General features: G+C 36.1%; 1 protein-coding gene across 32 annotated transcripts in view; it reads left to right on the forward strand.

The window, feature by feature from the left end:
• The window catches only part of PTPRD (protein tyrosine phosphatase receptor type D), a 2,309,169-nt gene that overhangs the window by 2,161,533 nt on the left and 128,851 nt on the right, over positions 1-18,785 (forward strand). For 15 of the 32 annotated variants that reach the window (XM_054519902.2, XM_054519904.2, XM_054519911.2 and 12 more), the window contains 3 exons: positions 1,644-1,804; positions 7,599-7,613; positions 12,355-12,467. In XM_054519902.2, the coding sequence (XP_054375877.1) occupies positions 1,644-1,804; positions 7,599-7,613; positions 12,355-12,467 (289 nt within the window). The remainder of the gene's footprint in view (positions 1-1,643; positions 1,805-7,598; positions 7,614-12,354; positions 12,468-18,785) is intronic. The other 17 variants (XM_054519908.2, XM_054519917.2, XM_054519918.2 and 14 more) reach the window with 5 other exon arrangements.

Raw genomic sequence — 18,785 nt, forward strand, 5'->3', positions numbered from 1 at the left:
GAGAGGATGAGAGAATTTGGGAAGTCAGGAGGAAGGGAAGGAGTATCTGGGAAAAATTAAGAAACTCATACTAATTTGAACATATATGTAGGGGTCTCTAGAAATGATTGGAAATGAAGATCTGGGATTTCATAGAGTATCTGAGTTTAGGAACATTAGAGACATATTCTGCATGGAGGTTGATAGTTAAAGCTTGGGCTGACCTTGCCAGATAAGAGAGGACAAGAGATGCTAGTAGAGAATAGAACTTAAGAATATGGGTTCAGGGCCAGCCACAGTGGCTCACACCTATAATCTCAGAACTTTGGGAGGCCAAGGCTGGAGGATTGTTTGAGAACAGGAGTTCGAGACCAGCTTGGGAAACATGGTGAGACCCCATCTCTATAAAAACATTTTTTTAATAAAAAAGAATCTTTGTCTATAGGATGGAATCAGAGGCAATTAACTCAGCAGGTCATGAGCAGTTGGAAAGATGAGGATGGGACTGGTTTAGTACAAAATTAAGAGAGCCAGAGATAAAAGTTTTAAAGAAGGCAAATCTGGAAAAATTGTCTAGAAAGGTAGAGAGTAAATAAAGGCAATTAGATTTGGCAAATGAAAAAAAAAAATAGGACCAATGGTGGTTTGGAGTGAGAAGAGATGAGGAGTGAGTGGTAGAAGCAGGGCAGTTAGTGGATATGGATTAGTTTCTGTTGGATTGGAAAGTAGAAGATAGGGCCTTGAAGGGGGCAGGTAGAGCCAAGAAGATGTTTTCCTAATATAGGCTAAAATAGGACAGAACTAAATGGGATAGGATATCATAGAAATAAAAATCATCGATATTTAGTCCATTTCTTCTCCAAGTAACTGTATTCTTAAAAAGTATAACATCAGTTGTCTACTGAGAACAAACATACCAATCTCTGAGCAATAACTGTAATAAAACTAAGTGAGAACTGCTGAATTCTTTTAAGTTCTAAAAATTGTATATTTTATAAAGCCATATCATCAATTCTGTACATCTCGCATCTGTAATTTGAACTGTGGAATTCTCTTTTGAAAGTGTAGACTTTATTTGTTCATTGTTTGGCCTCCATTTCCTAACTAATATGCAGTAGTATTAAGTAGTACCAAGCACTAAGAAGCACAGTAGTACTAACGACTACCGACATTCACATTTAATTAAATACTGACTTATTTTGCATTGTAAATATGTACTTTGGTCTCCTTAACTGTATGATAATGCCTTGAGGGCTGGAACTCTAATTTTTCTCTTGATTTTCACATAGCACCTAACACCTTGGCACATTGTAAATGTTCATTAAACATTTTGCAACTGGTTAATTACTGGTACTTTATGCTTCACAGGATCATTTAATACGCCATATAGAGAGCCCAATAAAAAGTGTCTATGAAGTAATTTGTACTATCAAAATGATTTTATTATAAAATATTTCACTCTATAAGGAAATTTGTATTACAAAACATCTTCCGTCCTTTCTTTTCTTTATTCTCCTCTCCCCTCCCCTCTATTTTGCTAATATTGCATCACACACTTATCATTAAATCCCCTATTTCCTGGATTTTTTGCTTCTTCTAATGTTAAAGGTACTTCTCTAGAAAGTCATTATTTTATAACTGAAATAGACTCTGCTTTTCCTCAGAAGATGTATGCAACCAGCCCTTACTCCGACCCCGTGGTGTCAATGGATCTGGATCCACAGCCAATCACGGATGAAGAAGAAGGCTTGATCTGGGTTGTAGGTCCTGTCCTTGCAGTGGTCTTTATCATCTGCATTGTCATTGCTATTCTTCTTTATAAAAGGTAGGTTTGCCCAATATTTCTGTTGTAATTTTGGAGGCTGCCTTAGTTTTGAAGACTTGATCATTATTCTGCTGTCCTTAGGTGGTTGATTTTAGTAGAAATACTTCAGTGCCATTTCAATTATTTTTGGAAAAGTATTTACATTACAGTAAGATCAAAATGTAAAGACTGTACTATTTGGAATCTTAATTCAGTTTTGGTATAGACTTCTGTTGTCCAACATGCATCTATTCCGGCCTCCAATCTTCTGAGCTGCTTTATGCAGATAAGCACTTTTCATAACAATTGAGGCATTAGTGCATTCACAAGCAAATAATTCCATGCAAGCTTTCATTTGATTGTTTTAGATAATTGCTCGATTTCAATGTGTTTTTTGAAACACTATCACGATTTTGCAATTTGTGTACATATCATAAATCTAATTTGCACAAGTGTTGAGATAGCTCCCTGTAGCTATTTCTCAAAATTTAGCAAAAGCAGATACAAATTAAGGATTAAGGAAGGGAAAAAAAAAGAGAGGGATGGAGAATGAATCGTCTCCCAATTTTCTTCTAATTCTTATTCCACATCTTCACTGATGAATTTGTGTATGTGTCCAAAAAGGGATGCCAAGGTACCATTTTCCTTTTTAAAAAAATATAATCTCAGTCTTATTATGCCCATGTGTTGATTTGAGTAGTGTCTTTGACTACAATTAGGATGCAAATAATCTATATCTACCCACATTTTTCTGATATGCCACTCTTTCAATTTTATTTCTGCCTCTAACATCTAATCTCTAATAAGATTTTTTTCCCCTAGGTCACTGGCCAGTCAGTTAGATAGAGGACATTAGTAATTGTTCTTATAAATTCTTTCTGTCTTAAGAATATAATTATAATATAAATATGAACTTATAAAAAGTAGCATATAATATGCTTTCTTAAACATTTAAGATGACTAAATTCGAAATTACTTCCCTTTATATAGATTTTTATTTTTTTCCAATCCAAATTGTATTTTCACAGAACTTTAATCCATGTTCTCATTCTCCTTGTGGTGTGTTATATTTTGAAATGCTACTGTGAAGTTGATCTCATCCTTCTACTACAAGATAGCTTCTCTCCCTGCCCCTAACCTTGGCCTTCAGAATCTAAAAAGAGTATCTTCATTTTGATTCTTGCTTACATGCTTAATCTGATAATCTCATTTCCATTCACTCTTTTTCCTACCCATCTCGCTCCCTTCTAGGGGGTGTATATTAATTATTTTCACCCTCACTCCCTTGCTCTTCTGTCCCTGGAATTGCATTTTTCCACCATAACCTCTTATCTTGACTCTTAAAAAAAGAAACTCCTTCAAAACTCTTCTCCTTTGAAAAGCTTGTTTTTAAAAGGCTCCATTTCATTTTATTCCAGCGTTAAGAGAGGGTTGAGAAAATAAAGGACAAATGAAAGAAGTTCATAACCATAACGCATTAAATTGCCTATCCTATTTTAGAGTTATAAAGAATGAAGGAAATATCCATCATTATTTTTTTTCGTGAACACTGCCATCATTCAATTATCCGTGCTGTAAAATAGCTGAAAAAGCAAGTGTTGAGAGCCAAAATCTCCTCTCATTTGATGATTTGAATCTTCCATTGCGATCTGTATCTATAAGCATGTATCTTAAGGAACTCGTTGTATTTTATTACCTCTCTCCATGTAAGAGATAAGGGCAGGAAGCATGAAGTACCCACCTGCCCCATGAGTAATCATAGTCCCTGTTTGAGTCCAAGCAGGAGCTGGTGTCCTCTGCTGTCTGTACACTGCACTTTTTTCCAGAAGAGAATTCGATAATAAAAAGCAGTAGTATAATTCTAATTGTTTTCTGGGAAATATTTATTTAGGTGGTCACATACTACTATGGGAGTAGGTCAAAAAACAAGTGATTGTTGACAGGTATATTTCTAGACCATATCACATGACATTTTGTGATTATTTGAAATGGGAAAAATTAATGCCTTATTTTTTAAGTTATGTTTTATTTGGATATACATAGCTATCATTAAGTCATACCAAGTAACAGATGTGTATGGTATTTGTGAATCAGTTATGTAAATTTGGAGAAATATGATTATAGCCCTAATAATTTTTAAAAGATAATTATTTTCTTTCTTCATCTGCAAGTGCTTAAAAAATCAACTCACTTAAAATTTTTCCTAATCCCACAAAAGGAAGTATCATATTTAAAGGTTTTATGACTCTGTTAAAATAGAGTAGCATTTTAGTGTGGGCCTATGTAAGCATCGTCTAATGCAATTGTTGGGAAATGCACACATCCTCGAATGCTAAGTATATTTAGCTAACCATCTGAAGGCCCATGAAGCGTTTCTGAAATAGAAATGCTTGCTTCAGCAGTAAAGAACATTCCTGACTTGAAATTCAAGTAGAACCAACAATGTCCTTCTTGATTATCATGAGACAGTTCAAAAGGAAATCTTCCGTACCCAATGAATAGTGGTCTTTTATAGCTTGGATTCTGAGCAAAGTTAATTACGTAATAAATACTCCATTCCCTCTTTTTAGGTGCCTTTCAGTTTATATACAGGTCATTGGTAATGACTCAGCATTGAAAGTATCATTATTATTATTATTATTGTCAGAATATTTTACTTCCCATATGCAAATAATGCTTTGAGAAGAGAATGAGAATAAAACGTTGTTGGCTCACATTATATTGATAATCCACTTTATCATATATCTCTGCTTCTAAGATGCTTGCATTAGCAATAGGTCTGTGGCTACAGATAGTTTTATCATGTAAAGAAGTATATTTTACCCAGCTGTCTGAGGACACTTTGAGGCTTATTCCTATTAGATCTATTCATGTGGAAATGGCATGCTCTTTGATGTGGTATTCTGTTCATTTAACTTTTGTTTTTAATCTAGTAATCTGTATACCTATAATACATTGATAATCAGTAACAAAAAAATGTCACCAGGGATTTGTAAGATCCCTAAAATACCCTCTGAATCGTCAGAAAATTAAAATATATTTGGTATATCTTTAATGTTATAAATTTTCTTGTACTATAATTTTAAAAAAATATTATATGGGCCATGACTTAAAATACACGTTACAGAGATAAGATAGTAGCAACGTTCGGACAAGTACTGGACTGAGGAGCCAGGAAACCCGAATCCAAGTCCCAGTTCTGTGACTAGCTGGTTGCATGGGGTAGAAATTCATGCCAACACTCTGAGCCTAGATTTCTTCATTACAAAGTTAGTGGGTGGACCAGATAATTAGACCTTTTTAATCATAATGTGCTATAATCTGAAAACATTAAACACCAGGTGATAGTATTGGTACTGCACGTCCATTTACTCCAACAAAAAATTCACAAGGCAATTGAAAGTTCGTATTCTGTATATCTGTTACGTATGTAAGGCTTTTCAGACTTTATTCCAGAACTGTCCAAGAATTATTTATATAAACAATAAACATTTAAAAATAAACTGTTAACCTTACCCCTATGGAAAAGCATTTCAAGATGGATGAAAAGTGTTTTATTACATACTATGGAATCAAAGAAAGTGTAGATCAGGTGGTCCTAGAAGTCTGAGATGCACTTCAGGCAAAATTAACATCCTTGAATGGTAATAACCTAGCCTGTGTGCACACTATTTCTCCATCCCCATCCCAGGATGTGGAAACCATGAGCTAGATGAGACTAAAATATAGGCTTCAGTTTTTCCAGCCTTTTCCTGCTCCAACACTGGCTCTCTGCAAGCTTTGTGTCTTTAGTCTTCTCTTTCTGTATCAACCCTCCATACAATTAATTCCAAGCCCTCATCAAAGAAATGCAGTCCAGAATATTTTGAGATGCTATGAAGAAATATGTGGCCACACCCAACCATACTGGAAGCTGCTGGTTGGCTCTGCTTTCTGGCTTCTGAGTAGGCCCTCCCTAGGCTAGGAATGCCTTTCCTGTCACTCCCCTGCCACTCCTTTTGGCTTGGATAACTCCAACTCATCCTCTGGAAGTAAGCTAGGATGCTACCTACTAAATCAAGCCTTTCTGGGTGCCTGCCTCATCTTCTATCCCCTCTTCTCCTCCCCTCTCTAGCATTTCGGGCTGCCTTAGGCTCACTTTTCCTAGGCTCTTAAAGTACTTTCTACTTGTCTGTTATAGAACCTACTGCATTGCTGTCAATGCCTGTTTTCTTGGCACTCTGCCTCCACTAAACTGCAAGTCAAGGACTCTGTCTTATTCATTATTGTGTTCCTACTGCCTAGTAGAGTGCCTGGCACACAAAAATATTGAATAATTAAATGTATACAAGTCAAACGGTATTAAACAAACTCAATTCCTTCTACATGTTGACTCCATCACTCAATATCAACTTTATTTTGGCTGGCAAGAGTTGCAATAAAATCCTTGGCCTATAATTTAAATTTACCAGTTGTGAAAGCTTTCAAACTTAGATATTTGTACCACATATGTACCCAGGTGTATGGTGAGGCTGACCTTTATCTAGAACTATGAATTTGTGCATATGAATATTCGAACAGCCTTTTAATACACAGAAATGATCATTCACTAGATGGTTTACCATCCTGAGGCATAGATTTTTCTACAGCTGATTCCCTGATAAAGTCATTGATTTTAAAAAGTGAGCAAATTGTTAACATTTATGTAGAATTGTTTTTAACCTGGCACACTAAGTAAATCACTTTAAAATTAAGAATAAGAAGAATTAACCAATGTGTTTGATATCATTTTCATCATTTACTTTGTATGTGTGTGTTTGTACCGTTTAAATGTGGATTTTTTATTTTTGAAAAGAGATGGATTGAATTATCTCACAGGGCCAGATATTCCAGCCACTTGGGTATATATTTCATTGGCATTAAGAAAAACTTAGTACCTTTATTTTGCAACTGGGAACTCACTGAAAACTGCAATTTGCCTCGAAGTGAAGATTTTTAGATTAATTGTTTTCAGGAAAAGGTTATACTCTGCAGAAATAATATGGTTATTTAAACAGTCAACATATTATCACATGTGAAAGGATCTATAAGCATGAACTAGTTGTGTTCACAGACAGCACCACAGACTAGGAAAATACATGTTCTGTCAATGGCTGGTAATAAAATGTTTTTCTGGATTAGCCCAACTGTATAAATGGGCCATACTCTGTAGATTTATAATGATGGGTATTATATTTTCCTAAACTGAAGATGCACTTAATCCTTCATTGGAAAAAAGATGTGGCAAGAGGTGTTTGGAGAAATCATTTCTGCCACCTTATTACCTTTTGGTGTAATTTCTGTATAGTTCAATACAATTTGCAGATATTTTATATCATGAAAAGAATCACATACCTCTTAATTGAAGGCTTTTTATTTTAAATGAATGAATTTCTTTTATGGAATGATGCTGTATTCTCATTGAGTACATTAGTTTTCTCATAGCATGTTTTTTAAAAATCAAATTATCTCTCCACTATCGAACACTTCCTGGGATATAATTAATTGTGGCAGTATTTTATAGGTGATGGATAAAAGTGCACGTGGCATTCACACACACACACACACACACACACACACTATGTATTCAGTGATGTAACTTCATGTCCTCTGTTTAGTTCATAATCAGAGGTCTATAAATATTTTGATTCGCTGTCGCTTCTGAATGTATGTCAGTTGTGTGTCCTTGCTTGTGAACACTATTTCTTAAATCTTGGTTGTCATGGTTATCCTTGTTACCATTGGCCAACTAACATTTAGCCTTTCTTTTTCCTTTTTTTGCTGCATTAAAATGGAGCAGTAAACCCGACAGGTGAGGAATAGAGAACAAACCCCTTTAATGTTCAGTAAGAGAAAAATAAACTGGTAGACTTTGGAGTTGTTGAGGAGGGGAGGGCGGGGCTGCACACAAAAGATAATACCTGGCACGTGGAAGATGGGCAAAGCCTACATATATACAATAACTTCATTAAGATGATTCTGGGGAAAATAAATATTTTGTTTACATAAGAAAAAAGCAGATTAAAGACGAAGTTTAAAAGATAGTACACAAACCAATATCTGAGTTTTGTTTGTGGTCAAGATTAAAATGGGCATTTGTGTGTGTTGATGTGTTTACAGAGCAGAAATGTGAGGTGTCTCATAAACTGTTTTGTTTTGTTTTGTTTGTTTTTACCAAAGATTAGTTTTCAAGTTTGACTACAGATCACCTAATGATATTAGCATTTTCACACCCTGCAAATATTGATGACAGTGCCTTAGTGAGAACTCTTCGCTAATTCAAAATTATTATCCATGTCTCCCAGTGTTGAATAATAATAGCAATAATAATCGCTAAAATATACTATGTGATTATTGAATGATTAATCTAAACTAACCTAGCTTTCTAACTCATATCTGTATATTCATATACACTTACGTATAAATATACATGTAACACATATATGAATTCCTGATTAAAATTAAACTACAAAAAACGTCTTGAAGATCACCTACCTTTCTCCCAATGCCATATTCCAGTGGTTTCCATTGAGTGGCCTCTGAACCAGCAGCCATAGCATCAGCACCACCAGGGAACTTGACAGAAATACACACCCTTGGACCCCGCCTCAGACCTACTAAATCAGAAAGTCTAGGCATTGGCCCACCAGGCTGTATTTTAACAAGCCTTCCCAGGTGATGCTGATGCATACTAAAGTTTGAGAACTATTGCTGCATTATTTACACTAAAATCACTTTATGTTGGTCAGCAAGCCTCATGTTCAATGATAAGAATCTTTAAACCTCTATGAGGGTGTCTTTTTTATGTGGACATCTCTAGTGTCCATTTATCCAGCAGAAAAACACATGCAAAATAGTTTGTTTTTGTTTTTTCAGCCAAAAGACGAAACACTTTAAACTCACTTAAAATACTACCTTTCATCGGCCAGGCATGGTGGCTCACGCCTGTAATCCCAGCACTCTGGGAGGCTGAGGCGGGTGGATCACAAGGTCAGGAGATCGAGACCATCCTGACTAACACGGCGAAACCCCATCTCTACTAAAAAATACAAAAAATTAGCCGGGCATGGTGGCGGGCGCCTGTAATCTCAGCTACTCGGGAGGCTGAGTCAGGAGAATGGCATGAACCCGGGAGGCAGAGCTTGCAGTGAGCCGAGATCACACCACTGCACTCCAGCCTGGGCGACAGAGTGGGACTCTGTACCTTTCATCATAACACTTTTCACATTTTACAACTTAATGCTTTTTCTATTAAAATGAGAGGGTTGAACCAAAACTGAGACATCATCTTCTAATCTCCCTCTATTTTATACACAAATAAACTGAAAAGAAAATTTGTAGTTGACACATACCAGTAGTGGCAGAGTTGGGATTACATTCTTAATGTTATCAGAAACAAGTATTTGGATTGATTTACTTGAATATTGATAGTAGATATTTCTAATAAGTATATGTTTCTTTTGAAAGCCTCTTCTCACATGTCTGTATATCTTTGTTTCAAGACCATAAATATGATCTTTCACTCAACTTCTCTTTGTTTTTTCTTCCCCCCCCCAGATGAGAGCCTGGTGAAAGCAAAATACCCCATAGACCAGAGTAGCATTTGTGTTGTGTATTACCCACATCCCAAACAACCACATGCTTTTATAGTATTAGCAGTTTCTGACAGATCCAAAATGTCAAGTAATCTTCTATTTCCTTTTCACCTACACAACTCCTCCACATAGTAGATACTTCTCACTGCAAGAAATAAACTCACACTAACATTTTATGATCTTAATAGAAAAAAAAATAGCAAGGCAAAATTTAAAATGTTTCTATTCATTATTCTTTCCATTTTCAAATTGAAAATGAGAATGATGAGACCGCAGGAAAAAGGTTACTACTTACATTCATGTTGGGCCTAATTTAGACGATTATATGTCTTTTAGTATTTTATGACAACGTTTTAAAACTCTTTAGTATTATTACCAATGATGACCAAACTCTTCGTCTTCCACATCTTTCCTAGAAATGGTTTCTGTGTTAGAAAACAATCATTCGAGCACATCACATAATAAGTGTTTAAAAATAATGTGATAAGAATGTGGACAGCCAGAATTATCCATGTTGTGATCATCGAAACAAAACTAAGCAAAATGCATTTAAGCAGCTGGTTTTCTATTTGGCTAGGATTTCAGGAGTCTGAGGTCTTGGAAATAATTTCATTTGAATAGACAGTGAAAGAGAAGTTAGTTATTAAATGTCACAGCATCCCTCCCTGTTCATTCAAATTGTGAATTGTAATTTTAGTCCCATGTCTTGAGTTTTCTGAGACTCACATCTTTGCAACAAGATGTAATTCCTAACTTTCCTTGCACCAGAGAAATTGGCTAAATTACTTTAGAGAGTTTTATTTTCTATCCCTCCAGCTCGGTGTCACTCATCCCAGCCACAGGGAAAAAGAAGATAAGGAGGTTACTCTACAATACCTGTAAGAGTAAAGTAGTTTTCTTGCCCAGATAGATATTTCTAATTCTGGTTTCCATAATCTTGAAAGAATGGCAGAGCCACGTTGGGAAGGGAGAAAAATCTAAATTTTAGTCATTGGGCCTGACACATTAGTAAAGAAATTCATCCTTGCCAACTTACGCAAAATGATCAAAACATGAGAAGGGCCATTGGTATTATTTGAAGTGAGAAGACCAACCATATGTTTCACGTGGAATTGACTGGCTGGCTGCACCCAGTGACGTTTCATTAACCCATTTCGATTTTGCATCTTCATTGGTAAAAGGAATCTCTTAGTGTGGTGAGGCGAAGACCCATAGCACAGACACAGTGACATTGCCTACTCTGAAACTGGTCATCATGTCCTCCTTTCGCATGGTCTTATGAGCCTGTCTTTTTCTTCGTCCTCATATCTTTTTCACCAGCCCTTTGTCTCCTCTTTTTCTTTTCTTCTTCCTTTCTACTCCATAGAACTGGAGCTGCCAGTACCTTGGCAGGTCGGAGAATACTGCTCACCTCTGATTGGTGGAATGGGTTGGCAGCACATTTTGTCCCAAGGCTGTATCTGACACCTTTAGGTAGAAAGAGGAAGTCCTCAGACAGGTTAATCTAAGGTACCGACCGAGAAAGCAACATGTCTAACAGGACTTAGCCATGAAAATGTATTCCATTAAGGATGTTTCGCCAAAGGCGTTGCACTTGAGCAAATCATGTGCACGTCCCCTTTGTATCAATCTTCTCTTCACCCCCTGGTTAGTTTTATTTTATACAGATGAGCAGAAATGGGAAGAAAGGCTATTTAACAGGAGCCCTCTGGCTAACCACAGAACGACCTGGGTGGCATTGAATGAGAGCCCATTGCCACAGCAACACTAATGAGCTGTACCACAGTCACATCAAACAGAGAAAAGGAAAGTTCCTAAACACTGTGCAGCACCTTTCCCCCCCAATAAAAATGCCTTTGCTTTGAGCAGGGGTGAGATACTAGGATTGTGACTCCGGTGTAGAGATTGCAGGCATTAGTATTTGGAAAAAAAGCATCGTTTGAAAATGGCTTCCTTTGATTAAATGGGTTTTTAATCTAATTCAAGCTGGAAGAAGATAGTTATGACTCTGATTAATTTTTTATTGGATAAAGAAATCTTATATACAGATCTGACATTTCTTGCTTAGAAATTTGTTAAAATTACATAATGAGAGCTTAAATGGGGATATCTAATAAAGCTAGTAGATAGCTTTTAAAACAAAGTTAAAATGTATTGTGTGAAGAATCACATTTGTAACAAGGCACTGTCAGTGGCACCTTGAATGATTATCAGGAGAGCTGATCTACCCACCAGGTGAAATTACTTTTTCTCTAATCTTTCTGTGAACCTTTCATTAACAAAATATTAATCACAGTTAGCTTAACACTGTTAAGAGCTAACACTGTTTTTTTCCATCACATTTGAAAGAGAAAGGGGAGTTTTGTTTTACCTGGTCCCGATTGTCCTAGGCATTAGGATAACTTGGCATCTTAAAAATGCACTTGTATTTACCTGCCTTATGGGAAAATCTAAGGCATCTACTCTCTGTAGTCACCACTTATATATACTTAGGGCTAAGGGGGACAGATTTAGCTGTTCAGCTTAAGGTCAGGTAGTTTCTCTATGGTAACAACAGTCTTAGTATTGGCAACTTAGGAGTATCCTATCCTGTTCCTCACAAATAGAACTAGTAGATAAGAGAGAATTGCTCAATAAGGGTCCACGCGTATCTCACCAAGATCCCCTTGAAACCAAAAGGCAGAGTTGCTGAATTATTTAATCCTACAGTTGGAGGAGGACTTCGAGATCATTCACTTAAACAAAAATTTTAGACCTGAGCAAACAATTAGGCCAAGGGGGAAAAGCAACCCGAACTGGGTCACAAGTCAGCTGGGTTAAAAAGTTGTAAAACTGAAAACTTGGGAGGTGGGGGAAAATAAATATTTTTGGGGGGAGAGCGCAGGTACAACTCTCTGCTTTTCTATCTGTTCCAATTGTTTTTTGTTTTCTTCTTAAATTTCTATTTTCCCCCTATAGGAAGAGGGCAGAGTCCGACTCTAGAAAAAGCAGCATACCGAACAGTAAGGAGATCCCTTCACACCACCCAACAGACCCCGTAGAACTGAGGCGCCTTAACTTTCAAACACCGGGTAAGAAGCATCACACGTCTAATCCACACACAGTCTTTCCCAGAAGTTGTACAGCTCAATTGATATTAAGAGTTGAAGGTATCGCTTTATTTTGAACCATTTTGTTCATCCTGCTCTTTTATTTTACTATTATGGAGACTTGCCCAAACAAAAGTCTGAAAGAAAATTAAGTTCTTTCTGCAAACCTGAAATGGGGTAGGGAAGAAAAAGAAATACGGTTCTCCTTCAAATTTTGGAAGAACTATAGTCTTTATGATAATATCTACCATTTTTATGGGCTTGATTATTGTTTTTATTATTTCCAATGACACCAATCTGGAAAGAATTCAGTTTCTCATCAAGTGAGTGAATGAGTAAATGGATGGATGACTGTACACATCTTTCATCCCATGGGAAAGCATAGATTTGTTCTATATTTTCCTTTTTGTTTGTGTTTATGGTACTCTGAAAGAGGAAGGAAGAAAGGGAGAGAGGGAGGGAGGAAAATGAGGTAAATATTTTTAAATATTACCTATACTAAATTTCACTGATCACTTCAGCCTTCTTACTAGACAGAAACATAAAGTGACTGAGGATAACAAAAAATATACTTGTTTCTTAAAATAAAGAACATTAAGTGCTTCAACAGAGGAACACTACTATTCCTACTGAGGGGTCTTCTGTACAATATTGTTTATTCATGCCTAGATCTATTTGACTTTCATTCAACTAAAGCATGGTTATACCAAATGAATGGTAAATTATGAATGGCAGAGGGAGCTGAAAATATAAAACCGAGTGACCCTATCTTAATATGTTATGATAATGAACAAAGTGAAGAGCTAATCTAAGAAGTCTTTGGGATTAAAATGTGGTTGTAGTGTTGTCACACAAATTGTAGACAAGTTTCTTTGTGCCATATGGATGTTCTGATTCACAGTATGATACACTGCAGATATATTACAGTACACATTTTACAGTGAATTATTTTGAACATGGTTTATTATGTTCAGCATATTTTCTCTTTTACATGTAGATGTACCATAGTAACTAGTAACTCTTCAATTGAAAGAAATGTTTAGCATTTTCAGTGTGGCTATACAATCATCATAATGTCGGTATTTAAAAAAAATTCTAACTCATATGAGGTTAGACTTTAAAAAAAAAATTATTTCATCATGCACCCGGAACGTGTGCATGATGATTGAACAAACTTGTGTCATCTTCCAGGATAGGTTGTAGCCCTCTGGATGCATCTTGTTGAGTCACCTACTCAATACTTTATTAAGGCAACTTGATATAAATTAAGTTACTGTAGTAAAATTTCACTGGTTCAGCGCTTTTTGAAATAGGTGGATACTAACTACTTCAGCCTATAGGCAACTTCTTTTTGTTTTTGGTTGTTTGTTTGATTGATGGATTTTTTGAGACGGGGTCTCACTTGATTGTCCAGGCTGGAGTGCAGTAGCACAGTGACGGCTCACTGCAGCCTCAGCCTCCTGGGATCAGGTGTTCCCCCTACCTCAGCTTCCCAGGTAGCTGGGACTACTGGGGCACGCCACCACATCCAGATAATTTTTTGTTATTTTTGTGGAGGTGGAGTTTTGCCGTGTTGCACAAGCTGGGCTCCAACTCCTGGGCTCCAGCAACTCACCTGCCTCAGCCTCCCAAAGTGCTGGGATTACAGGCATTAACCACCACTCCTGGCCTACAGGCAACTTCTTAATAATGGACCCAGGAATTTATATTCCTTTCAATTTAGCAAACTCAATGTATAGAGGACTCAAAAGCTGAAGAAATGATCTGCTACATGATTCCTTGCATTTCTTACCTCATCACCCTTTAAAAGAGCAACATGTTGTGGAAATAGAAAAACGGATCAGATTTCTCAGTACCTTGCTGCTATCTCTGCACTGCCCCTCTTTCCTCTGTATTTCACATAAATGTCATTTGTGCTGGAACCAACCTTGGTCTTCCACCAGAGGCAGAAACACAGTATAAGGTTGAGCAGAAAGGCAAAGGTGCCCCCAAAAGAAGAGAGCCAATGAGAGTGCTACACCTCACCTCCTCTAGCGCCAACAGAAAATGTTTCCGGGAATAAACACAAAGCAAGAATGGGAACTGTGTAGAGAGAATGATTAAAAGGTGCTGGTGACTGCAGGTAAGAGAATAGGAATGTCTTCAACGAGGAGACTTCTGTCTGCAAGTACTTCTCACTTTCAGATGTAATTTTGCAAATATGGCCAAACTCCAGAATTCTATTAGCAGTTTAATTTTCCCAATGTATTTGGGAATATTATATCCATTTATAGAGAGAATCTGTTAAGTTTTATATAAGATACTAGAAAGCAGAATGAATGTTACAATTGTAACATCTCTTGTATCACCAATGACTTTACGAAATTAAAATGGGGACCTGAGTATAAAGGAAGGTGTCATTTAACTAAAGTTAGACTTATCACCTCAAAAGGATAAGGGAATAAAGTAGATAAAATGAGATAAGAGAGGAGCCATAGTAGACAAAATGAGATAAGAGAGGAGTTGTAGTAGAGGAGGAGACTAGAAAAGGGGAAATTGTCCTAAGGTCCTAGCACATCTGTTCACTCAGGAAGCAATACATTATGCCCTTTAGCTCAGGTAAGCAATTCATTTAAGCTTGATTTGCTGAAATTGTTTATTTGCCATCCAAGTGGTATGTTGTGGCTTGCTGTCTGGAAAATTTTTACCGTTTTACAAAGGAAATAGACTCCGCTGTTAATATGAAATTCATAGAGATGTGACCATTTTCTTCAGCCTGCATAGAATTTAGCCAGTGGCTGTTAATTACAATAATTACTTGCCAATAGGATGAGAGCAGAATGTGGGGTTGTTAACCCAGTAACCCTTTTGTGCTTGTTCTTCTCTTTTTCACAAAGAATCAAGGGTTTTCTCGGATAATGAAATAAAATAATCCTTTATTAGGTGTTGCATGATAGGTGCTATGACGCTAATTTTTAGGTTTTTAAATTATTTACATTTCACTATCTGAAATGTGGCTTTTTAATATATCTACTGTGAATGTATAATTGCTTATCCCCAAACATTATAACACTTGAGAATATTTATTAATAATATACATTAGTAGAGAATTAGTAATCCACATCTGTTCAAAAAATGTCTTTCAATGAAATAAGATGCCTGTGATTTATATAACCAGTACCTAGTACAGAATTTGTTCCCAAAGGCAAATTGATTTCTGCTTCTGATGGGTCTGTTATGAATGATAAAATAGCAAACAAACATTACGATTTGAAATTCAGTAGGCCTTTCAGAAGGTAAAGAAAGCACATTGCTTAGTTCAGTGATTCTATAAATTCTACTTTCTCAAAAAAAATCATCTTATGAATGAAAGATTCATTTACGTTCTAAGTTATTTATTCTTTTGGAGAATCGAGATTTAAGAAGTCAGATCTTTTCTCCTTAATTCTGCCCGATATTCCCAATTTCATGTAAATATAGCATTCCAACAATCTAAGTACATCAAAGAACTGTACCCTTACATGCAGTACCACAAACATAGTTGGGTCAGAAAAAGTTAGATTTCCATCCACTGTTGCTCAGCTAAGGCACAAAGAAAAGACAGAGAAACCTGCTTTTTTGTCAGTATAACCATCCTTGTGAGGTTGGAGAGTGTGGAGAGGAACATTGCTTTAGCACATTTTCAAACTTTTAGACAAGAATCAAGTCACTCTCTGACACTGCTGAGAGCCTTCCAAAGAAGTAGCTTGGACTTGAATCTGTACAGAGCACCTTAAGGAGTTGCCGTATCTTCTCATTCTGAAGTCACTGATAGTGCTGGTAGCTAGAAGTAGTTCAGGGCTGAAGCCCACTAGTCCGTTATTGGCAACAAAGTTCTTGGTCTTTTTAGCATTATGATGGGTGAAAAAAGAATCACCAACCCAGCCCCTTCTGAAAAACTATTTTATTTTTCTCTTATTGAGCATAATGTAATTGTGACTTAACCCATTGCTGCATCAGAGACAATATGGAATTGTTGAATACATTTTTTCCTCCCCCTAAATGGTAGTTTTTCTAGGAATAGGACTAGATTCAGGATAAACAGTCTGATAGGATCCCAGGATGCTGCATAGTGTTAGAACTAGTCTATTACTTAAGTGGTGGGTTCACATGGTAAGTCTGGACAAATATACGGGAACATTTATCATTTTTTGTGCTTGTACACTTTCATTATTAAAGTATCCTTTAAAATGAAAAAAAAAAATCCTGTCAGTCTGTGAAACACTGTATGTAAGCACCTGAACAGGTCAGGGAAGCTCATGCTTTCACAATTGAAAGCAGGCACCTCAGCTTGTAAGTATTTTGCATGATTGTAGATGTCTGTCTTATTGTAGTTCAGATGGCAGTGTATAGCCAAGTTATATTTGAGATAACATGAGCTACCTAATCATTTAAGAGAATAATGATTTAAAGAATAAATCATTGGTTATTAGTGTACAAGGTCAGCCAGAATTAGTGTGAAAAAGGCAATTTAAGTAACATCAGTTGTATCACCAATAACTACCAAATTAAAATGGGGACTTAAGTATATAGGAAGGTATCATTTAGCTAAGGTTTGACTTATTAATTCTAACAGATAATGGAATAAGATGGGCAAAATAAGTAAAAGAGAGAGGTGATGTAGTAGAGGAGTTTACTGGAATTATTAACTGCTGATCAAGTTTTACAAGTCTTTAAGGTCTATGGAAGAAGGGAAGAAAATATTCACTTATAAAAGATGCATTTAAAGGAAATGTCCATTAAGCTCCATACATGTCTGTAGACAGCAGTAACTGGGTACGCACTAGGATGGGTTAATAGATATGTTGCTTGTTAAACAAAAACGAACTGTGTTAGCCCCATTTGCAAGGAAAGTTTTCTCTTTCTTTCTTCTATAAACAATTTCCAAATTATTTTAGTCTCTCCCTCCCAGAACATCTTCTTTTTAATTTCAAAAGCAACATGTTTATTGGGGAAATTTTGGAAAATAGAAAATAAGCTTGTTAACAATTATTGCATATAGATTGTGACCATTTAGGTGTTCATTATGTTACTCTTTAATTTTTTGTATGTTTGAAAATTTTTATAATTATATGGTGGGAAAGGGGCCAACAAAAGCACTTTTAGAGAAAAAAATTACTCTTCATTCCACCACTTTTTTTTTTATTTGACATATTTAAAATTAAAATTAAAATATTTTGTGTCATTACTCCAATTTAGTCTCCAGAAATATCTGCTATATACAGTTTCATGTATATCTTTCCAGACTTAATTTGTGTATGTAGTTATTTAAATGATATAATATAGAGTAGGTAGGGGTGTGTGTGTGTGTGTGTGTGTGTGTGTATGTATGTCATATATGTATACACACACAATTTGCTGTTGTGACGTTTATATAAAAATGGACTTTTTTTCAAGTGAGTGTATTTCAAGTGAGTGAGTCTTATCTTCTTTTTAACAGATAATGACAATGATGGTAGTCAGTTCTGTAGATATCAAAATGTATTAACTCATTCCCTATTAATGGAGGCTAAGTTATTTCTCATGTTTTGCTATTACAGATACTACTGTAATGAGCATTACTGAGCCCATATATTTTGACACCATCATTGCTATTTCTGCATGTCAGACACCTGGAAATATGATAGCAGGGTCCTAGGGTAGGCACATTTACCATTTTGATAGAGAGACCCAATTACAGACTTTTCGAAATACTGTAAAAATCCTTTACTGAAGGTTTGACCCCCCCCCGGCCCATGGCCTTTAGAGTTGGGCAAAATGATGAAGATAAACATAATTTTATTAAAAGATGGTGATATATAAGAAAACCAAACAAATTACTAATATGTGTTCATTTTTCTTCTTTTTCCCAGCAAAGAAAATTTAGAGGTTGAGGATCTTAGAGAAATTCACTTTCTTTTCAGTACAAAGAAAGTTGTAAGAGAAGATGCTACTGATAGCATTGGTGGTGCACCAATCATTACCTTCCCCTCTGCCTGCATATTCAATATTAAAGTGTCTGCTATCCCTGTTCGTACCTCCTCCCTGGCCCAAAAATACCTGCAAACAAAGCCAAAACTATAGTGTTTATGCTTGCACCTTTTAGGAAAAGAGATTTAAAACTCAATGATCAGATGTTACAACATAAAGACCTCGTTTTCATTCAGTGGATGACCTTAATATGTTTTGCCCTAAAGCATACATGGATGGTAGGTGATTGATGGGCTGTGGAAAACAAAAACAAACTCATAAAAAGTTAACGGATCAGAAATAGTGGTGTCAGCAGCAGAAATGTCTGCACAG

Source organism: Pongo abelii, chromosome 13, assembly GCF_028885655.2.
Source record: "Pongo abelii isolate AG06213 chromosome 13, NHGRI_mPonAbe1-v2.0_pri, whole genome shotgun sequence".
NCBI lineage: Eukaryota > Metazoa > Chordata > Mammalia > Primates > Hominidae > Pongo > Pongo abelii.